At 39.1% G+C, this 25,200-nt stretch overlaps 2 protein-coding genes across 5 annotated transcripts in view; one reads left to right on the plus strand and one right to left on the minus strand.

Annotated features, from left to right (window-relative positions):
* The window catches only part of EMID1 (EMI domain containing 1), a 186,524-nt gene extending 169,008 nt beyond the window's left edge, over positions 1 to 17,516 (plus strand). The window contains exons 15-17 of one of the 4 annotated variants that reach the window (XM_073630563.1): positions 6,369 to 6,453; positions 11,140 to 11,230; positions 15,792 to 15,922. In XM_073630563.1, the coding sequence (XP_073486664.1) occupies positions 6,369 to 6,453; positions 11,140 to 11,195 (141 nt within the window). In that variant the 3' untranslated portion in view covers positions 11,196 to 11,230; positions 15,792 to 15,922. Of the gene's footprint in view, positions 1 to 6,368; positions 6,454 to 11,139; positions 11,231 to 15,791 lie in introns of all 4 variants that reach the window. The other 3 variants (XM_073630541.1, XM_073630558.1, XM_073630549.1) reach the window with 3 other exon arrangements.
* The window catches only part of RHBDD3 (rhomboid domain containing 3), a 62,218-nt gene continuing 53,687 nt past the window's right edge, over positions 16,670 to 25,200 (minus strand). The window contains exons 4-6 of the mRNA XM_073630575.1: positions 19,963 to 20,122; positions 19,597 to 19,842; positions 16,670 to 17,854 (exon numbers count right to left, since the gene is read on the minus strand). Coding sequence (XP_073486676.1) covers positions 17,668 to 17,854; positions 19,597 to 19,842; positions 19,963 to 20,122 — 593 coding nt within the window. The 3' untranslated portion in view covers positions 16,670 to 17,667. The remainder of the gene's footprint in view (positions 17,855 to 19,596; positions 19,843 to 19,962; positions 20,123 to 25,200) is intronic.

The raw sequence follows: 25,200 nt of genomic DNA on the forward strand, positions 1-25,200 counted from the left end.
GAACAGGAAGCAATGGCAGCATCCTATGTAGCCCAGCAGACTTCATTTAAACATTTGAGAACATGTTTTAAAATGACTTCAGGACAAAGGGCAGTTGCCATTCTTCTCTCCAACAAGATTGTGCTTATTAGAAGGCAGTTGGCGGAGAAGTATGGAACATAGTACCAAAGTAAAACTAGTTTCAGAAATAAGCACAGAGGAGAGTTTTCTGGCTAACAATGGTAATAGCAGGTAGCTTGTGGTGCCTGCTATTTGGCAGAGTTTTTAAAATGGCAGACAGGTTCCCTATACTTTTACAAAATGCCAGTGTTTGCTTTCCAAGCATACGTATTGTCATTTATCATTCTTATACCTATCCCTTTTCTGTAACCATCATTTTCACATTGTGACTGTTTGTCTTGCACCTTCAGAGACGTCAGCCTGACTCATCTCATCAATTAGATGTTCTTGTGATCCCCTATACAGTGTTCTTTGTGGAATTCTAGGTCAACATGTGAACTGCTATGAAGCATTAATTTTTTTTTTAATTAATTAAAGCCCAGTCTCATTCAGGAAAAGGAGTCTCCTAAACTGAAGATTAGACAAATTTCTCTTAGACATTTTGAGGTCAGATTGACGTCTGTGGTTCCTTTTTCATTTTTTTTTTTCTATATATCTCTTCTCTCATCTATTTATGTCTTCTGTTCACAGTCTATAGGGTTATATGTTAATAACTCACACTTAAATTGGACATACTTAAATCCTTAACGGGTTCCTCTCCTAACATTTTATTTTACACTTAAACTACCTTTATGGGTGAAAGCAATATTGGGTCGATCCAGCCAAAGACGGTATTTCAATTATTGGGTTGTGTACTACAATAGATTGTTTTCTTATTTTTATATTGGTAGTTTAGAAATCGGATATCCCTGCTAGGCCAAACCAACCAAGGAATTATAATTGTTTTACTGAATTTATTATAATATAAAAAAAATACAAAGTCAAAGCAGTAGACTGAGAACCTCTTGTAATGGCCACGGCATGTAATCTGACCTAGAGATGCAGGTACAGAGATCTCACTGCCTCTGTCCCTGAAAGAATCCATAGAGTCTGTTGGGTGAATCAACTTACCAGCATCTTTGCAAAATGGAAATATCAGCTTTGGTTGAAATGATGTAATACAGCGTGCAGATTCAAAAGTTCTTTGCAATGCTAGCTGAAGTAGATAATATCCAGGCTGCTATCTTAAATTACCAAGGAGCGTGCTGCTCTAAAGATTGGTCATTAACCTCTGAAACTACATGGCTTGTAAAACAAATATTGGATTTGCAAAACAAGTGCAATTGGATATTTCGGGGTCCCATCATAAAATGTATTATGGGAACGCCCTAGTGATTATCAAGATCAAAGCCTTGTTATCCTTGTTATTTGTTCAGTCAAAAGGCTGGAAGGCAGATGTCTTCTGTCAGTCTGTCTACAGTCCAGACAGTTCTGGCAACTGTCTGGACTGTATTCACAGCTTACAGAGAAGTCTTAAATCTGTGTACACGTATTCTTTATTAGCCACTCTTGTTGGTTTGTGTTGTGTCAAATAAAATGCTGGAAGAGAAGCCCCTAACTTTAAGAAACCATTCAGGCTTGTAAACAGACTATTCTAGTTCAAGGCTTACAACCCTAGGTTTTCACCATTTTAATACAGTGTTCCTTAACAATAACTATGATCAACCTTCACCTTTCCTAAAACTACATATTCAGATTTTTCTGTGTGGTCTGATTCCATACTTGTATGATGGGTCCATTGCATAAAGACTGATACAGCTGTGGGGATTTTCCTTGTCTCACCTTTTCTTCCTGCCCCACAGCCTGCAACCTAACTACCCCTCTACTTGTAACAACTTCCCTACTGGAGACTTTTGTGCTCTTATCACCAAACGCTTGGATGATAGATCCATTTAGAAAAGCTAAATTATTTTAGGTATATGCTATTTATTAAAAAGTAGTAGTTATTCTTATTAGGTGAAAGTAGTGGTGTTTACCTTGAAAAATTCAAGATGAATATCTTACATGATTGGCTTATATTATCAAACTCATATTGGGGCCTATGTCAACGGGCTTGTGTCAGTGGCATCAGTTTGAGATTCTTATAAGATCTTTCAGAATTTAATGACAGGTGCATATGACCTGCAGTTGACTTCCGTTTGAACTGTATGTGACTTGCTTCAAAAGGTTTTGCGTTTCCATAAAGTCCAAAAACACGTTTGAATTGAACAAAAGTTTGTCAACACAGGCCCTTAGATATGGGATAGGAACATTTCATATTGTTACTTTGAAGATGCTACCTTTTCATCGTACTAATGTTTAATCTGAACCCTGGTGAAAAAAAAGATCCCCTCCCCATGCAAGTGTTAATTGCTCATGAATAAGGTAATATACTTACCTTTTTTCCGTGTTCCTGAAGGCTTCCTCTTCTTTATGCACTCAGTCCCCCAAAGCTCTGTGACGTCATCCTGTAAAATGCAAGAACTTTTAGTCCTGCATTGTACAGGAAGAACGCTGAGAATTGGGACAAATTCCAGAGCATGGGGCAGTGGAAGAGTGGCTGCTGAGGGAGGAGTAAGAAAAGTTTATCACCTTATTCATTATCTCTAGGCAAACAAGATGTTAACCCTTGCAGTGGGGACAGGGACCCACTGCACAGGTCATTTTTTTCCTTCCCCAGAGGTCAGTTTTAAACAAAATAACAGTGCACACAGCTATACAGTACACAGTATATTGTGTACTTTATTTTGATCTCCAGCAGCGAAGGAGTTAATGACATTGCAGCTTAATAACATTTATTATGCTTGTTGCAACAGTATGATATTAACTAACTTGTGGCTTTCTGAAATTACATTGGGGCTAGTAACATCGTACTGTGACGTGTAGTGGAAAGAACCAGCATGAATTTGGCAATTATAAATAAAATGTATACTGTATGTAATAAAAAATATAGTACAAATAAATGCAAGAAAAAATGTTGCTGGGTAATTGTACTAAAATCCTAGGCATGGAAGCCTATTAAGACATCGGTAAAACATTAAGTATATCAGCAGTAACCAGATTTCAAGAAGACCAATGTAAGACCAGGAGAAAAGACAAAGGTTAAGTAAATAGGGTAATACAACACCTGCCGTGAGTATGCTTGTAACTAAATATATGGCTTTGTAGCTCATTACTTTGCTATATAACCTCTGATCATACCTTGTTCCATTGTGATACCAAGGTGTCAATCACAGTACATTCTGGGTGACATGGAAATTAAATCATGTAATTTTAAAAGACAAGGCAAGTCACCCAAACTTCAGAAGCATACACCTGTTCAAATGTCAGAGGATGCCATGTGTAGATGATGCTGTATATGTATTATTGCTCTGACTATTCATGCAATCATACCTGTGGGTTATGAACCATCTGCATTTTTTACCTTATTGCAAAAACCTTACACTAACTACATATTGTAGCTCTCATTCCACTATACAGGACAAACTTTATAACTACATTATGCAAACCCCTAAAAAATAACTATGTAATTTCATCCACACAATTTATATTTTCTTTACTTTATATAATTGCTACATCCTAATTTTCTTATATTTATTCTTCTAGGTAACAATAGAAATGTTGATTCAAACAGTTTTTTCTTTTGCATAAGCGAACTTTACTGTTTTTGGCACAACTGCAGTTTTGCTAGATAGGTGTAGCAGTTCACTGATTGATTTAATTTGTTGCCTAGAATTACACTTACAGAAAGTGAGTCTTTCGTTAAAATAAAACGTCTCTATTGACTCTATTCTCTGTGTTTATGCAAATGAAAAAATGAATCCTGCTTATAGTTATTTATGAACCAAAAAAATATAAATGCGCACTTATTTTTGTACCATCAACTCTATTGGTGGTTTTGCATTTAAAGTGTAACTAAAGGCAAAACTTTTTTTTTTTTGTTTCGTTTTGGATAGAATGGAGAGTAATTAGAACACCTGTCAATTTTCATCGCTGTCTGTGCCCCCGTTAGGGAGATTCACTCCCTCTATTTGCTCTGTTTACCCTTTTCATCGAACGTGAAAGTAAAAGAAAATCTGAAATTTTGAGTTGACATCAGAACACTAATGCCCCGTACACACGGTCGGACTTTGTTCGGACATTCCGACAACAAAATCCTAGGATTTTTTCCGACTGATATTGGCTCAAACTTGTCTTGCATACACACGGTCACACAAAGTTGTCGGAAAATCCGATCGTTCTAAACGCGGTGACGTAAAACACGTACGTTGGGACTATAAACGGGGCAGTAGCCAATAGCTTTCATCTCTTTTTTTATTCTGAGCATGCGTGGCACTTTGTCCGTCGGATTTGTGTACACACGATCGGAATTTCCGACAACGGATTTTGTTGTCGGAAAATTTTATATCCTGCTCTCAAACTTTGTGTGTCTGAAAATCCAATGGAAAATGTCCGATGGAGCCCACACACGGTCGGAATTTCCGACAACACGCTCCAATCGGACATTTTCCATCGGAAAATCCGACCGCGTGTACGGGGCATAAGGCTACTTTCACACTGAGGCGCTTTACAGGTGCTACAGCACTAAAAATAGCGCCTGCATAGCACCTGTAAAGCGCCTCTCCTTTCTCTCCAGTGTGAAAGCCAGAGTGCTTTCACACTGGAGCGGTGCGCTTGCAGGACGGTAAAAAATGTCATGCAAGCAGCATCTTTGCAGCGATGTATGAGCGGTGTATACACCTAAAGCACCCCTGCCCATTGAAAACAATTGAGCAGCGCCGCCAAACCGCCGGCAAAGCGCCTAAAGCGCCCCTGCCCATTGAGAACAATTGAGCAGCGCCGCCAAACCGCCGGCAAAGCGGGCGGTTTTAATCCTTTTTTGGCTGCTAGCGATGGTTAAATTCCCCCCCGCTAGTGGCCGAACAGCATCGTTAAAACGACGGTAAAGCGCCGCTAAAAATACGCTGCCGACGCCTCAGTGTGAAAGTAGCTTAATAGAGAGGAAATCTTCCAATGGGGACACTAGTTCTGGTGACCCTGGTGACACAATGGGATTCCTCACTATGAAGGAATTTTCTCTCACTTCCTGTTTTGGCTATGGGAAATGAAGGGAAATCTCCCCAATGGGACACAAATGGCAGAAAAAACACCTTAGGGGGTTATAACTGTCCCTCAGCCCCGATTTCTGCGGCAATTTCAGAGACATCTGTGCAGGTTTCTGCACAGATGTCAATGGAAATCGCACCCCGAAATCACAAAATGTTGTACAGAAACTACATTTTGAAATCGGTAGGGCGCCACAAACGCAGCATTGCACCGATTAGGACAGTACCATTGCTGGCAATTGCCGCCGATTTGACAAATCGCATGTCAAAATGCACCAATGTGAACCAGGGCTTACTCTATCCAAATTTTAAAAGTTTTGCTTTTTTTAACAAAACAAAGGTGCTCTATTGGTTTCTCACAGGTCAATATTCAGTATACAAATTCATTTTTGCCTTTAGTTACACACACACACACACACACACACACACCTCTTGCCAATTATTATTAAAAAGTACAAAGGCCTGCTGGATTTAGGATTTCATACTATTACTTATTCTAACTGAGCATTTTTGCAGTTTTCCTGTATGTTAATGGAATTCAAGAAGAGTGTATGCCTTTAACAGGTAATCATTCAAGGGCCCATACACACTAGTCTTTGCTCATTGTTGAGGCCTACCAGTTTAGCAGCAAAACACTTCACCCACTCTTATTTCTCATGCTATCAAGCAATCACCTTATTAAATTATTTTCAAACCTGGGCTTTAAATGACATTTGAAAGCTGGCTGTTTGTTTTTGATGGTGGGAAGCTAATGTATCAAGCTGTACGTGTAAAAGGAAAAATGTTCACAATGATGCAACAGCTGTACAAAAACATCATGAGAGTGAACCTATAGTGATGGGCTTAAAATGACAGTTCCCATTTTCTGTTTTTCTACCTGTCAAAGCACAGTAGGCATTGGCTTTGGCAGGTGGTGTTTGAAAAAAAAAAAAATAGATATTGCCTTTACCTGGTTATGTGTGTGTCGGATAATTACAGTAAGGTGCTGAATAAAAGCAGTGCGCCCGCATATTTTTGGTGGTTTGTAAATGACCCTTGCTGTTAATATGTTGCTATTAATTCTAAGCACTCTTTTCTTTTCCAGACTTCTAGAGATCCTGCATGATTAATTTTCTCCTGCCCGATTTAACTCTTTGTTTGTAAAAACTGTATTTAAACCTGCCAAATGTATTAACCAATAAAGGGCCAAATGTGGGTGGGAGGGGGTTAATCCCTTACAGCTGTGTCTGTCTCTTGCCTGCACAGGGGGAGAGAATGCTGCAAATCAGAGAAGCTCTGAAGATTTTAGCAGAGAGAGTTTTAATATTGGAGACAATGATTGGAATTCACGGTGAGTATCTAAAGCCGAGGAAGGAAATGAGTATGTAAAAGGTACAGCATGGAGGGGAATATAGGTAAAAGTTAAAGCTGAGGGGAAGCAATAATTTGGGGAAAGACATCAATAGCATTGAGATTATCAGGATATATAAGAAAGAGGTGTAATACTGATTAATATGAAGTGCTTTTCAATCTGCAGATTCTGAATATACTTAATTATATGGATAAATGTACCGCACACATGTAACTCCTATACCGGTGCCATTATTTTATAAATTTATTTTATAAATTTACAAATCATACATAGAACAAAGATTTTAAAACATGTGCATGCAAGTGTATTCAGCCTTCCTAAAGTGTTCCCTGGCAGCCTTGCCCTGCCCTCTCCAGCCAATAAAGTAGCACAATAATCCACCAATGGTAAAGTGCAGGGGTCAGGGCCAGGTATCTGACAATGAAATTTGATAGTCTTTCGCATGTTAAGTGTTACCCAATTTTTTAAGGTACCTGGGTAGCTCAGTAGGAAAGCTAAATGCAGGCTATGAAGCACATGTTTTGTGTTTCATCCAGCCACAAAAAGCTTCTGGGCTTGTATTTGAAGCCATAGGGCCTATCTCACAAGCCAGAATCATAAACTTGGTTTCTCCGTTGCACCCATTGAGGTTGATTTACTAAATGCAAATAGGCTGTCCACGTTGCAAGGGAAGTTAGACTTTGCAAGGGAATTTTCCCCAGAGCTAAGTGAATCATCCAATCATGTGCAAGAAAAAAATGCAATATTTTCTTTTCTTTTCACATAGGGTTGCAACCTCATCCCTTTAAAACCAAACACATATTAATTACACAGGTTATGTGGCTGATTAAGATGGTAATTAAACTCACTTAGTCCCTTATATGCATTAAATTGGCCTCAGAATCTGTATAATTCATTTGTGTTTGGGATTAAAGAGATGAGGTGGCAACCCTACTTTCACACGATTAGGTATTTTTTGCAAAGTGAAACTCCACCGCATTCACTAAGCTCTGGGGAAAATTCCTTTTTTGCCTTTAGTAAATGAACCCCATTGCATAGCTTTCCTTTATCCTTTTGAAGAAGATCTTCTATACAAGTCTCACTGTGCTTTGTGAATGGACCTGCAGCCCCCTGGGACCTGTAATGTGTTCCAGGAGGTTGGGGATGGTGAACTTCACCTTGGACCACTTAAGCACAGTGGGAGCAGGTACCTGTCAAAACTAGGTACACGCTCCCTAAAGAAAGAGAAAAAAAACTCAAGTACAAATGGCAAGAAAAGGCCAGAAGAGAGTCTGCCACTACAGAAAAACTGTTTTTTTTTATTTTATAAAATGTCATATCTTCTAAATACATATATACTATACCAATGATACAGATTGCTTGTCTTGCCTAGCGTTCTGCTTTACACACCTTGAATATTTCTTACAATAAGTTGATCACATTAACGTGTGTACATAAAATTAAAAGAATTATAGATTCCCTAAAGTATCTAAAGAAAGTATAATAGGGAAATCTCAGGCAGACCACTAAATATATTTTTGAAATGCATACATTTTAACTGTTGCACCTAAAGAAAAGGATTTGAAATTAGCAGCAGCTTCAACACAGTGATGCTGATATAGGTTTTCCACCTTGTGGTCAATGAAAAATGTTATAAAAAAATCTTTGTTTTGCATATCAGAACTAAAAATACAGTAACAATGTATTTACAGGCTTCAAACTATGTTTGCAGTCTTCATTCATAAAGAAGGTTTGGGTCATTTGGAAGTCGTGGATGGCACTGCCAGAAGAATTATTTTATGATCCAAGTACAATCTGGCACCTTTATGGTGCCTACTATGAAGCAGTTACCATAATCATTTTTTCCCCAGGAGAGGTATACTTTAAAGAGAAACAGCAGGGCTGAATCAGGAGTAAGCAGCCCTAGCACATTAATCTAAATCTATAGTATGTGTCAGACCAAACTTTGCTAAACCTGATGGATCAAAGTATTTTGTAAGATCCAAGCTCAGAATGTATAGACTATGTTTTGTTAAAATAAATATAGACACAGACATTGGAAGACAGTCCAGGGGTTCAGACAAATGGTACGAATGCCAGTGAAGCTTACACAGAGATATTTTTAATAGGCTTACAAAATACAAGATTGTGATTACCCAACTAAAAGGCACATAAATTACATGATCTACTGGTCTACTCTTAAGGCGCCCTTCCTGGCACTTTTTACTGTAACCAAGCATGCCATCTAAAAAGTAGCGTTTTAAGTTTAGAATAACAAAACACCTAACAACTTTACATACAAAATCCCCTAGTCACACAGGAGCTTTCGGAGATCCAGAGACTGAATTGGGTTGTGTATTCAAGCCATTCTGTCAAGATGCAGCTTCTTTCCTGCTTAGATAGAATACCAAGTAGAGATGATCAAAGAGGGTTGTGACCCAGATTGTGCATACTGTATTAACTCAATGCAGATCCCCCCCCCCCCAAATTTTATATAGTTTGTGCCATTGTAAACCTCTTGTTTACCTTTGGCATGCTGCCGGACAAGACCCAAAGCCAATAAGGAGGAGTTGCATCACCAGATACAACCCTCATATAGGACAATACAGAAGCAGATTGGTCTGCATTTTCTGAGTGGGCACTTGGTCTCAGTGCTGCTTAGTGCAGTGGCATCATGTGTCAGAAACAAAGTCACCGCATAGTCAAGCAGGCAATCACCATGTGCATTGGAGATTGCTCCAAAACATGGTCTTCATTTCACCATAGACATTGCATTTGCTAATTGCAAGCATTCAAGCTTTCAGTTGCCAGAATAGTTTAGAATGCGAGAGATCCAAAATATCATTGTTACTGTTCTATCTACTCTGCTTCATTTATCTGAAGGGGTAGGATTAGGGATAGGCTTCGATCTGCATATGATGTCAGTTAAAGCAACCTGACGACAAGTTTTTCTTTTTTTTAATAAAAGTTTCTATTTAGCCCCTTAGTAAATCTTAGTTTACCCTACTCAGTGATAATTAATTCCTTTTACCCCTTATCCTCTTGACTACTTTCCTGATGATTTTTTTTTTTTTTATTTCTATTCTTGTAAACTTTGATTTTTAACCTTTTTAATTTTTTTGTTTAGTTCATTAATTTATTTTCTGTTATTTAAAAAAATGCAGGTAACTTTGCGATGCTTTTCACCTGAATCATAAAATTTGTGTCATTCTTTTGAGTCAAATTATAGAATAAAATGTACACTATATATTTTTCTACTGTAACAATTTTTTTTTAACTATATACTGATCAAAGTTAAAAAAGGACTTTTTTTTAGTTTTGTTTTGATTTTGTCCATGAATTGTAGAAAAAAATAAAATAATTTTTTCAAGACAATAATGCCAAAAGAAAGCCTTGTTTATCCTTAAAAAACACAATACATGTATTACCTTGTTATCTTAAGTAATGACAGCTATTGAGAAATAAACAGAGAGGTAACTGACATTAAAACATGTGCTCTGGTCTATAGGGGATGTACAGGTATGAGAGCTTGGTATTCTTTGCAAAGTGAATTTGTTTAACTTAATTGTACCTCATTCATTTAGTTAAGTGAAAATTCACTTTGCAAGATGAAAAATCACTTATCACAGTAAACACGCTCTTCTCCTTTAAGCTCCGTACACATGGGCCGAATACCGTGCGGTATCGACCAGTTCAAATTAAACCAGGCCAAACATTCGGCCATTATGTACAGCAGCTGGTCTGACAGAAGCCGGCTGAACATCCGGCTTCTGTCAAAGGGGCATGACCGAAAAAGGTCTGCTGTTTGGCATCCGATCAACGCTCTCAGCCATTGGCAGGAGGGCCACCCCCCTGTCACAACACAACAGCTCAGCAGGGGAGATTGCTGTACTAACATCAGATAGTTAGTAAAGTGGCTTCTCTTGAGCTCTTCAGTTTTTTTTTTCGTTCAGCCCGCTGGGTTGAACAAAAAAAAAAACTGCTAGCGTGTACCAGACTTTAGTAAATGAATTCCAATGTGTTTGACTTTCTTCTCTAATCAGACAATACACGCTTGTAAATGAAGGTAAAACCTGAAAGGCTTCCCATGTAGATCAATATGACACTTTTTAAAGTTACCCTTTTGTTTGATGTCTTTATTGCCTGTCATTGTGGTACCATTGTTAAATGCATCACGCTCCAGCTTAGTTATAAGCTGAACCTATTCACTAAGAAAAGTCCCCATGTACTAAATAAGGCAATGTAATGCTTTCTTTGTGCTGCCCTCTTGTGGGATGTTTGTATACATCGCTTCATATATTAACAGTGCTTAGCTTTCATTATAATATACAATGATCCTAGTAATTTGTGGAAGTTTACATGACAAGGCCACATATCTTTGACACCTATAAAACATTGTTTGTGTTTTACATTCTGTGCCATCATATTATATTGCTTTTTTTGTTATCTTGCTTTATCTTGATTTGTCATATTGCAACTTAAGTTAACATTTCAGGAGTGCCCCTGCTTTTTTGTGTGTGTGGGTTCTACAAGTTTCTTTTGAAAACCTTTTTCCCATGCCTGTCCTATTCCTTTTGTATTTTCTCTTATCCTTAGCTACAGCATTCTGTCCTTTATTGCCACTCTCATATGCCAATCTCCATCACCTTTCTCTGTTGTCCCATTGTGCTGTTTTCGGTCTGGCAGGTGGTCAGCTTAGCCTCCTTCCTCCAGCTTCAAGAGCAGCTGGAGCTGCTGGTTAAAAGGGTCACTCTGCTTGAGTACATTATGTGGCCAGGTAACAAAAGCCATGCCCTGCTCCTGCCTGTCAGTATGCCTGCAACAACCCCCTTACCCACCTTTGTAATCCATGGGCTGTAAATGTTGCTTGTTCCAACTGTGAAAGCAAATCATATTCTGAGCAGAACATGCAAAGTGCTGCCAGCTATTCACATTTATTTTTCAGTATTCTTTATTTTTGTACAGTTAGAATGAAGGGCTTTGGTAAACTAGAAAGGAAAACAATTCCAAATTTCCAACACATATATAAAAAATAACAGGTCTTGAACAAAGTTTTCATGAATGCTATGTTAACTAGCCTGATACAATTGTATAGGATACATAGTCCTTATTGACAATAAGCTTATCATCTTATAATGCAGCAGATTTTTATACAAGAAGGGTATTTCAAGTTTAAGATCCCGCGGAAAGTCTTTCAAAAGCAATGTTAAAGGAGATGAGAGAACCACATGTGAGTCCTAAGCCTATGGTTGGGGCCAATTCTTCAAACCATAATTTGGACAGTTTTTTAATCAACTTAAAAGCAGAAATATGTTTCTTGGAAGCACTGATTATATGTTACTTTTTGGCAACTGGGAATTTTATGATTAAGTAGGTCGTTTTGACATGGTTGGAATACCACTTACTGGCATTGCAATAACATTAAGTTGTAGTGTGTTTAATTATTTGACCATGTAGCTAACATTACAGCCCTTGTGATGTGATGGAATAGATCGAGTGTGCATGCTGCATGTTTATTCGTGGTGCATGTGTTGCAAGTGTGCACGAGGTCTGTGTGAAGACAAGCGCACGCTATAAGTATCCACAGTCTGGGCAATTAAAACCTTACAGACAAACCTATAGCTTCAGTAGTAAAAGCAGTAGGGCAATACTCTCATAAGTGGAGAAAGAGAATGGAGGAAAATCAAGGACAGATTACTAATAATAGCTTGGAAGAAAATACAGATAATTTGTTTTGATTCTAAACAAGTGTGATCTGTTCCTGCTGTTCTGTTTACTAGTTTTATTCTTTGTTATGGTAGTTTGTCTTTTGCAATCTATGCATTTCTAAATCTGTCCAAGCATCTTTATCAGCATCTCAATACCATAATAATACTTGTATATGGTTTCTCTATGTTTGTATTATTACCTACATTTTTGTCACATCCACTTATGAAAATATGGCCCTTTGTGTTGTTTTTCCTATTGCTGGCGCTATTTTTGTTTGCTCTTGATTTGTTATGATTGTTTATATGAAAAGATTCATAGACAGTTCATGTTATTCATATAATTTATACAAATGGTCCAGGGATTTGCTCTAAAAACTGTAAAGACACAAGGGGGGTTATTTACTAAAGGCAAGTGCAAACTACAAGTGCAAAGTGCACTTGGAAGTGCAGTCGCTGTAGATCCGAGGGGGACATGCAAGTAAAATAAAGAACAGCATTTTAGCTTGCACATGATTGGATGATAAAATCAGCAGAGCTTCCCCTCATTTCAGATCTATCCCTCAGATTTACAGCAACTGCACTTCCAAGTGCAATTTCAGTGCAATTTCAATTGCACTTTGCACTTGTAGTGCAAAGTGGAGTTGCCTTTCGTAAATAACCCCCAATGTATTTTTAAATGGAAAAAAAAAAAATATATATTATATATATATTTTTAATTGTTGATTTTTATTAATTTACCAAATGCAAAGCCAGAGAACTGAAGAAAAGTCTAAATCAAATCAATATTTGGTGTAGCTACCCTTTGGCTTCAAACCAGCATCAATTCTGTTTCAATAGTTTTTATTAATTTTCAAAAGGAAGTACAGTGTGGTTACAAAATACAGGGCCAAGTAGACAATGGCAATACAGTTCCAACAAAATACAAAGAGGTAGCCAAAATAACCTGGCACGATATATAAAACAGCTACATAACTGCCCAGAGTAAGGTAAGTTGAAATGTGCGGCCATTGGAAGAACCAGCTTATGCATATCATAGGAACCAAAAAACAAACGGTAACAGAATGCTGGCAGCTGAAACAATATGGTGATTCACTAAAAAGACCCAAAGTACAGCAGCCACTCTTTGTGAGTATCACCCATAAGTACTTCAAAACTGGAGTACTTTTTAGTTTAAACTGGTTAGCCATAGTGCAATGTCAAAACTGAAATAAATTAAAGGGATATACAGGGAAATCAAGGACGGGGAAAAAAGGGGGGGGGGGGGGGAATAGAGCGTATAAGAGAAAAGGTAAGAGCTCAATCAAGCATCTGCTTTCAGGCGTCTGGGAAGCATCAATTCCTACACTTGCACGCTTGTACAAAGTCAGGAATTTAACCAATTTTATCTAGCATGTTCCAATAATCATCAATTTCATACGTAGGTTGAAACAGTCATTCACGGAGAAGCAAGGGCAAAGCTTTCTTGGTCCTACTTCTCCTGTAGATCACAGGAGTGTAGTTTGTACTCCTGTGATGTTTTCAGCTAAAGCCCTCTGTCGGCTGAAGTTACTCAGCCGGTTCAGGCTAGGGGTGGATCCAGATTCCTGGACCGGTAGCTGACTCAGCCTCTTAGCGAGCTGCTCAGAGCCTAAGGCAGCCATAGAAGGTTCAAATCTCAGCCGGTTCAGCAGGAAGCCTGGCACTTCAGTGACCAGCTCTCTGCTCAGTGGTAACTGAGAACCGAGCAATCAGCGGTGTTTGATCGCTCAGTCTTAGCAGCAGTATTTTTTATTTTTTAAGAAGCCCAAACTTTTCTTTTAACTGAAACAGAAACAATTGTGTAGGAGTCTTAAAACTGGTGAGGTACAGCCAAGCTCTGCTACTAAGGTGAGCTTATGGAAGACAGTTTCATGTCACAGGTCATACACCATGGCAAGACTGAGCAAAGTAACAAGACACAAGGTAGTTTTACTGCATCAGCAAGGTCTCTCCTAGACAAAGATTTCAAAGCAGAATGGGGTTTCAAGATGTGCTGTTCAAGCTCTTTTGAAGAAGCACAAAGAAATGGGCAATGCTTAGACCCGTAGATGTAGTGGTTGGCCAAGGAAACTTAATGCAGCAGATGAAAGACACATCATGCTTACTTCCCTTTGACATCAGAAGATGTCCAGCAGTACCATCAGCACAGAACTGATGGAAACTAGTGGGACTCAGGTACATCCATCTACTGTCCAGAGAAGCCTGGCCAGAAGTGGTCTTCATGGAAGAACTGCGGCCAAAAAGCCATACCATTGACGTGGAAACAAGGCTAAGCGACTCAACTATGCAAGAAAACATAGAAACTAGGGTGCATAAAAATAGCAGCAGGTGCTCTGCACGAATGGGTCAAAATTTGAAATATTTGTCTGTAGCCGGAGGCAGTTTGTCCACTGACTGGCTGGAGAGCGGTACAATGAGTGTCTGCAGGCAACAGTGAAGCATGGTAGAGGTTCCTTGCAAGTTTTGGGCTGCATTGGAGTGCAAATGGAGTTGGAGATTTGGGCAGGATTAATGGTGTCCTCAATGCTGAGAAATACAGGTAGACACTTATCCATCATGCCATACCATCAGGGAGGTGTGTGATTGGCCCCCAATTTATTCTGCAGCAGGACGACGACCACAAACATACAGGCAATGTCATTAAGAACTATCTTCAGCATAAAGAACAGTGAGTCCCGAAAGTGATGGTTTGGCCCCCACAGAGCCCTGATCTCAACATTATCGAGTCTGACTGGGAAGAACAGAAAGATAAGAGGCAACCTACAGCCACAGACGATCTGTGGTTAGTGTTTAGATGTTTGGAACAACCTACCTGCCGAGTTCCTTCACAAACTGTGTGCAAATGTACCTAGAAAAATAGATGCTGGTGGTGGTCACGCCAAATATTGATTTGATTTCGATTTCTTTTCTGTTCATTTACTTTCCTTTTTGTTAATTTTTAAAAATAAACCATTAACACTTCTATTTCTGAAAGCATGTTTTAATTACAGCATTTTTTCACACCTGCCTAAAACTTTTGTACAGTAGTAATATATATATATATATATATATATATATATATATATATATATATATATACATATATATATATATGAACATGGACTCAACAGACTAAGGCTGTTCTTTTCACTTCCGTAAGCCACTGATTTCTGGATATGTAGAAAGAGAGAAACAATTACAGCTTTGTGATGAATTGTCTAAATTCATTTTCATCACTGATGCCACACTAGACTGCTAATGTTGCCGGATGGTTCACTGAAACCAACGGTACCAGAACCCCAGCATTGGTGGTTTATATCTTCAGTATACATTCTTGTTCGATTTCTGTGAAAGAGTCCAGATAATAAGCAGTAAATAAGGCTGTAGTATGTGGCTCCTCAGAGGAGCCCATTGCTGGATTAGATAGTGAACTGGAAGCTGGGAGTATCACAAAAGAAAGGGGAAGTAATCTGCAGAGAAAATAATAGTTTTTGGAAAGAATTAACAGGAAACATGCAAAAGGAAAGAATGAAGTATAGGAAAATTGTATGAAAAGAACAGGAGAATTTTATATAACTAACTTAATTGTCAAATGCCTTTGTTTATTTTTGCTTGTGCTTGCTTTCAATATAGAGACAGATGGAGGCTCTGGAACAGAACCATCGCCAACAAGTTCCAGTGGATTTTATCGGGGACGGCGCAATGGACCATCAGCTTACAGAATTTTGCAATCTCAAAATGATGAGGAGGAAGATGACAGCTTTTGATGGTTATTTTTCTGCTGCTACTGCTACCCTCACAAGGCTTACCCACCATGGACCTTATTTGTGCCTTATAACCATACTTTACTTAGCGTAAAGGACAGGCACACAGAATTTTGGCTTCTTGCAAGCAGTCTTCCTAAAAAGCTCATCTCAGGCCTGAACCTTAGGATCTTACTGCATGAATATAAAACAAACCACATAGGTGGTTGTTGTACATTATTCTGTGCACAGCAAGACATGTATATAAAGTATATTCATTCATTCATTCCTTCAACGTATAGTACATTCCTTATAGTATTTATGGTGTCTGGAAATTCAGCAACATATCATCAGCACATCAAGTTGCTGGCACAGCTGTGTAAAAAGAAGGCTTGATTTTTAGGCCCCTTTCACACCGGGGCGGTGGGTGCGTCGGCAGTAAAGCGCCGCTATTTTTAGAGGCGCTTTACCTTCAATTTTGCGGTGCTATTCGGCCGATAGCGGGGCGCTTTTACCCCCGCTACCAACCGAGATAGGGTTAAAATCACCGCAAAGCGCTGCTGCAGCAGCGCTATGCCGGCGGTATAGCCGCACTGCCCATTCATTTCAATGGGCAGGAGTGGTGAACTCCAAAGATGCTGCTTGCAGGAGTTCCTTTAACGTCCTGCAAGCGCACCGCTCCAGTGTGAAAGCCCTCGGGCTTTCACACTGGAGAGACAGGAGCGACGCTTTACAGACGCTATTTTTAGCGCTGTAGCGCCTTTAAAGCGCCTCAGTGTGAAAGGGGTCTTAAACATGTTGCATTTGTATTTACTAAAGATGATAATGCTGGACCTAGAACCTGCAATGGTGCAACTGCAGCGTTTGTTGTAAATAGAAAGGAAAGATTGTATTATTGTTCACATCCAAACAATGTTATCTTTTCTATGTATTGTTTAATATCTATTTCAGCGACATTATTAATACCTGATGAAAAAAATCAAAGTAAGGCATTTGCATATTGAACAAAAAGTGAAGAGCCCATTTACTGCAGATCATGATCTCTAGTGTTCACTGGATTGGATCAGTTGTGCCATGCTCTGGTTACTAAATCAGTCACTGGAAGTGGCCTTCAAAGTAGTTAATGGTGTATAAACATTCTTGTTGCAGCACATTGATCAGCTTTGAACTGCACATGGTTCTTCTCCATGGTGACTGCCTCCTTACTGTGCATGAGTGTAGTCGCAAGGCATGATAGAGCCTCTCTGATGTACCTGGGGCATTTGCACTAATTATTTTTTGCATAGTAGGAGGCAGTCACCATAGATATTATAGTTAATCATGATGTTATGAACACAAATCTAGTCTGTGCTGTTGTATGTGTGTATACATAAACCAAGGTACTACGATGTTATAATTAATACATGAGAAAAAAATGGTTTGTTATTGTTTATAATATAGGTGCTTCTTTTCATTATTTGTTTTGTACACATATTGTATCATTATTTTGATATCCATGATGGGTAAAAACACTTTGTACAAATAAAACATTTTTATTGAGCTCCAATGAGGAAACAAACTCACATAACAAGATAACTGTGATTCTATGCAATAAATAAGTATTATTGTCTTTGTATGTCCTTTAAATGCTATGTTGCATTTTTTTTTAAATGACCGATGACTATAATGAAGATGATTATATAGGTCTTCTGGCTGCTTTGTATAGACCAGTCACAGCATTTTAAAAATGTCTTTTAGAGACTTGTCAAAAATACCAAGTTCATATATCATAGATTTAATTGGCGTGATGAGTTTTGCAGGCCACTGCCTGTCTGCCTTTCAGTGGTCACTGCAATGTCTTCACCAACTTGTCCTTCTACAAGAAGGGATACTGCACCCTCTACCTTCCCTGTTGCTGCTAATGCAACAACTGCAGGTCCTGTGGGAAATCCCATACGTTCTAGTTGCTGAAGCCTAGGAAAATCAGCACAAAACAGTAAGGTGTTATAACAAAAGTATTGAAAACAGCTGCTGCTAAACATATACTCTGTGAAAACACCTTGTTGCCTTCCTTTTTATCCATTTTTAACCTCATGCATAAAGAGAGCTTGCAAGCAATTTTAAGATCACAATAAGTACAAGACAATAGTCTTGGTATGTCCAAAAATGGCAAGACTAGGAGAAAATTCAATAGTCTGCTCACTTTGCAAATACATTTTTACTTTGCAAGGGAATTATTTTTTTTTTTAGCTTTGTGAATGTGGTGAAAATTCACGTTGCAAAGAATATACAATCACTTGCAAGAAAAAAAAAAAAAAGAAATATTGTATTTTTGCTTGCACAAGATTGGATGATGGAAGTCAGAAAAGCTTCACCTTATTCACTAAGCTCTAGGGAATTTCCCTTGCAAAGTAAAGTCTATTTGCCTTCAGCAAATCAACCACAATGTCTATGGAGTGCTCTAAAGACAGTCTGACACAGGAAACAAAGGTTCAGCTGAGGAAATCATTCATGAACATCTTAGCCCAGCCCGAGACCAAGTATGATTCAACTGTTTTCAGACATCTCCATCTTCCATCAGGTCCCTAAACATGTGACTGCTTATATTTAGCCTATGGAGCAGAGCAGGTGAGGCTTGCTGCAGCCACCATTGGCACCATGTGAACAGAAAGGAAAAAAAAAAGTCATTGAGTCATTGGACAAGGATCTAGTTCAGGCCAGATTAGAGGACTGTCATCTATTGTCTATAGGCACTTTTCGAAAACCAAAACCAATCTTTGTTTTCTCTTGATAGGTCAGTGGTGGAGATGTCAGCAGTGCGCTTCCACTGCCCTGTTCCACAGGCTACACATAAACTGAGAGGCTCGAGGAGAGTTGGGTTGTGCCCTATGTCTGACTTGTGTTTATTTACTAAAACTTGATAGTGCAAAATCTGGTGCAGCTGGGCATGGTAGCCAATCAGCTTCTAACTTAAGCTTGTTCAATTAAGCTTTGGCAAAAAAAAACCTAAAAAAACAGGAAGCTGATTTCTATGCAGAGCTGCACCAGATTTTGCGCTCTCCAGATTTAGTAAATAAACCCAACTGACTATTTTTGTGCCCACTGAGTGCTCCCCAAACTTGTTCAGTAAAAAAAGAGGTATTGAGCCTACAGCTATGAAAAGCAACTCCTGGGACTCAACGAATATTTGTGCAAACCTTTGTACAAACATTCCAATGAGTACCCTCAATGACATTACAAATGTCAATTGAAAGTAAAAGAAGAAAATTTTTCTCATTACTCTGGTTCAAATCGAATGTTAATTTCACCCCACTAAACAATTGTTGAGAATCGAAAGAACATACTTTAAATGAAAAATTTCAAATAAAATTCTACTAGTGTATGGGCACCTATAGCCTTTTATTCACATACTATGGTGCAAACAGCTACAACACACAGTCCTAGAAGTTGTTTTCATTGCTGAATGATATAGTCTGATTGCAGATCCTGAGATAACTGCTAAGCTCTTTCTCAGTAAGCATGCTAATGAAATACATGCATCGACTGTTAAAAGAGAATATTTGTATTGAGTTATATGACAAGTCTATATAATAAATAATTCAGTAAACACAAGTTTGCAATAAAAAAAGGGGAGACTGGTATGAGATAGCTCCATATGGGACCATATAAAAGCATGTTATATATATTTTAAAAAAATTATAATACAAGCAACTTACCTAAGTGCTGACACACTGGATTTGTTTAAAGTTAGTTCGTGTCTCCGTGTTTCCTGTTGCTCATATTCCCTTAAAGATGCCAGAATGCCAGCTTTCAACATTGCCTCTTCCAATGTCTCCTCACGTCCAAACCAAACAGGAGTATCTTGGAAATGGCCAGGGGATGTAGTCTGTGCAGCCTCCCCATCCAATGACATATCAGCAAACATGTTGGGCTCCTGTACATCTGTATAGGTGAATGGAAGTCTAATAAAGAAAAAAATATATATTTCTTGAAAGTGATATCATTTTTTTAACATACAGGCCTTAACGTGAAACTCAGTAAAATCATTAAAAAGATTTACTGTATATGTTGCTTTCACATACCTATCTTGTGCTCCAAAATTTGTAATGTGCAGCCCAGATCCTTCTGGCCGAGAGGGTATAAACCGAGCTACAGGAATAGATTTCAAGCAACTGAATATTCTATCTAGTGCCCGTATTCTGGTTTCTGATGGCTCCAGGTAGCGGAGTAATCCCTTGCGGACTGTGGTTTTACTGTAAGGATCTAACTTTTCAGGCATGTTTAAACATAATTTTTTTTTTATATATGTGTTTTAGCAGGAAGGAACAAAACATAGATGCACATAATGTGTGTAGTGGTAATCCATGTGCTATATCAATGAACCTCAACAGTAAAGTGTTAATGGGTTGTCACTTGTCACATCAACTTGCAAAGTAATCTGACCTAGCAGACATATAAAGAAAATATAAATTTTAGGACCGATTCGCACCTTTCCAGTGCGAAGCATTGCTGAAATGCAGGTACTAACGCAAGCGTTGCTGAAACACAGGTTAATGTATGATAAGTATGTTGCAGTGCTTTTTCTTATTTACAATAACTAGCACCCCAACACACGTGCATTGTGGTGTGATGCAACACTTAGTAACCCACTACCATGTGTTGTGGTGCACTGCAATGGAAGAAATGGTGCATGTCTGATTTTTTTTGGCCATTTTCGTGCATTGCCAGCACATTTAAATGAATGGGCTGCTTTACCACAACACACTTTAAAGTGTGGCAAAACACGTGTTAATGCAATGCATCAACATGTGATGGACCCACTATGTTTTTGGAGTAGGAAAGGATTAGAACCAGATGTCAGGCGTTACTGAAATTTGGAGCACAGTTACAATTACTGTCCGTGATACTTTTTTATTTGCACTAACATACAATTTTTCAGGACAAGCTTTCAGGGTATGTACCCTCCTTCATGATCCCAGCAGTACTTGAAGAAGGGGACATACCCAGAAAGCTTGTCCTGAAAAATTGTATGTTAGTGTAAATAAAAAAAAAAAAAGTATCACGGACAGTACTCAATTGTTTCTGTCACAAGTGCACTAATACGACTACAATCACCCGGAGCACAGTTAGAGAGATTTTTCCTGACTTTCTGCTATGGTGACACTGGACAGATAGTAAGGGAAAAATCTGCAGTAGGAAGACAGTAAGCAATAAAAACAGGACAGGGGTTCTTTCTATCATTCCACTTCTCTGACTGAGTCTGTTGCAATCTTCGCACACTAAAAAGTTGTATGAATGTCATTGGGTGTCACAACTCAACTTGGAAGAGGACCAGTGCTGGCACGTAGCGTGCTGAATCTTCGGGGGGCAGAGTTGGAGAATAAGTAAGTATTGCAGAGGGAGCCTTTTTTTTATGCCTGCTGGTCCACTGTTTTTTCTTACATTGTGGGATCATCAATAATGTTTCCAGTTCAAATTTTGCCCTATACATCCATCTGTGACTCTTTACATATGGGGTTATATCAAAGATAGCACCCTTAGCAACTTTTTACATGAACATGTTTCCTGGCTCAAAAATGGCATGAAGATGGATGAAAAAGCAGCACATCTAAAAAATACTGTAAATGCATCAGTCCTTATAAAATGGAGTACCGTTTATTTCCTGCAATTCCCTCTCTTTAACAATAAAAACGTACTGCAAGTCTATTGATTCATGTTTAATTCTTATCTTTGTAAAAGGAGACGCAAAATGATTCCCCAGTAATTTATATCTTTCTGGCTGCTATTATTAACTGACAGCTCCTCCCCTGTATGAAGCCTAAATTGTGATTGTGCCCTCTGTGGCACTCAAGCAGAGCTCTGTTGTTACCACCCCCTCTGCTGTGAGCAGGACTGTCAGAAAGTACAGTGACTCTAGAACAGTGTACAACAAAAAATAACTTAGCAAATATTATTCATGCTGTCTGCTCTATCTCCCCCACTCAGTCAACTTCATCTTGTCAATTCATAGTTATAGTCTGGTTGAAAAAAAGACACAAGTCCATTAGTTCAACCAATAAAAGAGACAAATAAAATGTACAATCCTTTATACGCAATCCCATACCCACAGTTAATCCAGAGGAAGGCAAAAAATACCAGCAAAGCATGATCCAATTTGCTCCAGCAAGGGAAAAAAATCCTTACCTCCATTTAGGAAAGAATTCAGGCCTTTTTTAAAAGCAATCTATTGAGCTGGACAGAACCTGCTCTTGAGGAAGTCTATTGCACAGTTTCACAGCTCTTACTGTGAAGAAATCTTTTCTTATTTGGAGATTAAGGCTGGGTTCACACTGGAACACGCAGCGGCTCACAGGAGTCCAGTGCGTCTCCATTTACTGTTTCAGGTCTGATTTCAGCCCGAATTTTGGGCTGAATTCGGACCTGAAACGGGCCAAAAGATGCACTGTGCAGTTCGCACCAGAGCTGCTGCGGAGATGTGTGAACTGGCTCCATAGAGAGCCGGTCACAATCTCCTGCTATGCGAATTGGATGCGGGGAAACGCCTACCCAATTTGCATAAGTGTGAACCCAGCCTAAGGCCCCATACACACTATTAGATTTTCTGCAAATTTTTGTCTTCAGTTTTACCAAAACCATGTAGTGCAAGGGCCTGCCTGATTGCATACAAGATTAAGGCCCGTACACACGATCAGAAAATCTGAAGTTAAATTTCATCCGATGAACAATCTGCCGATTTTCTGATTGTTAGTATGCTGCTTTTGACAGCCGATTGCAAATTTTCGTCAGACAAAAACTGGATGTGCAGGCTCCAAAATTTTTGTCTGATGTGACCACAACGTCTGATTTTCTTTTCATTAGTATCTGAAGAGCAAGACTAGGCATGCTCAGAAATGAAAGAACACATACAAAACAATTCAACATATTACGTCACTTCTGATGTTGAATTCTGTCGTACGAAAATTTTCTGATGATGAGTATCCTCTTTACTTTCGATTTGAGACTAGCATGCAACAAAAAACTGACGAAAATTCGTCCAATAATCTGATCGTGTGTACAAGTCGATTGTTGTATGACCAAGCGTCTGATTTTTGTCAAAAGCGTGTGTGCAGGATTTTGTCTAGGACACTAACTATCTGTCATTTGACAAACATGAACAGAGTGACGTACTATGAGAGTATAAAGAGGAAGTTCATTTCTCAAGCGCCACCCTTTGGGCCCCTTCTGCTAATTTTGTGTTAGTAGAAGTTTGGTGAGCGTTGATTCGCGATTTTCAGATCGTACAAAACAAATGCCTTTTAAAATACATTTGGCATAACTTCATGCAAAGAAGATGGGAATGTGCGCTGCATTTTGACATTTCATCAATTGCCGCGTCACAAATGGTAATTCTAGATTACAAAGAGTAGTTTACAAGACCGAAGTCTTCCCAGTCTTTCCTTGATTCCGAGCATGCGTGTTTGTACTTTCGACTTTTGTGTGACGATTTCTGTACTGACCATCCAAAAATCAGACGTTGAGTTCGCACCCGCCAAAAATTTTATAGCCTGCACATCCAGCTTTTGTCTGATGAAAAAGTCAAATCGGCTGTTGAAAACACCGCACTAACGATCCAAAAATCCAGACAGCTCGACTTACAAATTTACCATTCTGATTTTCATATTGTGTGTACAAGGCCTTAAGGTTTGACCTTATATTATATGGTTTTGGTAAATCTGAAGACAAAAATCTGCAGAAAATCGAATAGTGTGTATGGGGCCTAAATCTCTTTTCTTCCAGACGTAAAGAGTGCCCTCTTGTTCTCTGTGATGACCTTAAAGTGAATAACTCAACACCAAGTTCACTATATGGACCACTTATGTATTTATACATGTTGATCATATCCCCCTTAGTCTCCTCTTCTCAAGAGACAATAAATTCCGTTCAGCTAGTCTTTTCTCATAGCTTGCCCTGATATCCTTCTAGTGCCCAAAACCGAACTGCTTTTTCCAGATGAGGTCTTACTAATGATTTGTACAGGGGCAAAATGATATCTCTCGCTGGAGTCTATACCTCTCTTAATACAAGAAAATTCCATCTGCTCTATCTGCCTTATTCTGCCCATTCCAACTTCCATTCACTGTCTGCTCCATCAATTTGTCTCCTCCAGCTTCCAACCATTTTGTGTGCTCCATTTCACTCACTCTTATCTTCAGCTTCCATCCACTCTGTCTGTTCCATCTCCCTCACTTTATTATCTTCAGCTTCTATCCACTCTGTTCCATCTCCCCTAGTCTGTCTGCTCAAGCTTCCATCCATTCTGTCTGCTCAAGCTTCCATCCACTCTTTCTGCTCCATCTTCCACCCACTCTGTGCACTCAAGCAACAATAAACGTAGCAAATTTCTTTCCTTGTAATCACAGTGTTGACAGGGGAATTCCTCATCCTTCATTGTGTTCTCCCGGCGAGGGGGTGTGGGAACCGTCCCCACCAAAAAACACAGTGAATATTGCTAGCAGCTACAATAGCCACTAGCAATAATCACATGTACAATCCGGCAGGCTATTGATCAACTTGGGTACATTCAGCCTGCCCATACATGGTTAGAATCCTGGCCTGATGAACCAGACGAGATTTGAATCGTCTATGGCTGGCTTAAGCAGCAAATGGCTGTGGGTGTTCTGGCTTCTTTCCCGTAAAGCAGGCATAAACTTGTCCCTCCCTCTGCTTGCATTGAGACTGCCTGTGCCTGGTGTCTGAGACCAGCGGTGTCAACCACTGCTCATTACACATACGTCTCCTACAGAGTTGAGAGGTTAGATGGTGATGGGTGAGGGATGGGTGACCTGCTGTCAGCTCTGGATCCACTGCACCAGTTCCATCAACTTCAGACATTTTTTTTTTTCATTTTTTTTTGTTTTAGGTAGGGCAAACAAGATTTAGTCAGTTTTTTTAATTGCTGTCTGTATACCAATTTGGGAGATTTCCTCTCCAGGTGACAGGTGTCAGAAAAATCAGGAAGTGAGAGGAAAATCTCAACAGGAACACAGACAGCATTTGAAACCTGACAGAGATTACAAACTTTCTTAAAAGGGTTACTAAACCCTCGTGTTTTTTTTTTGTAAATAACAAACATGTCATACTTACCTCCACTGTGCAGTTCATTTTTAACAGAGTAGCCCCAATCCTCCTTCTGGGGTCCCTCAGCGGCACTAGTAGCTCCTCCCCACATCGAGTGACCCGCCGGAGAAGCGCTCTCCTATGGGACACCCGTGTGGGCGCGATCACGAGTCCTGCTTCTGGAGCCCGCATCATTGGATTCGATTGACAGCAGTGGGAGCCAA

This window comes from Aquarana catesbeiana, linkage group LG01 (assembly GCF_042186555.1).
Source record: "Aquarana catesbeiana isolate 2022-GZ linkage group LG01, ASM4218655v1, whole genome shotgun sequence".
Taxonomy (NCBI): Eukaryota; Metazoa; Chordata; class Amphibia; order Anura; family Ranidae; genus Aquarana; species Aquarana catesbeiana.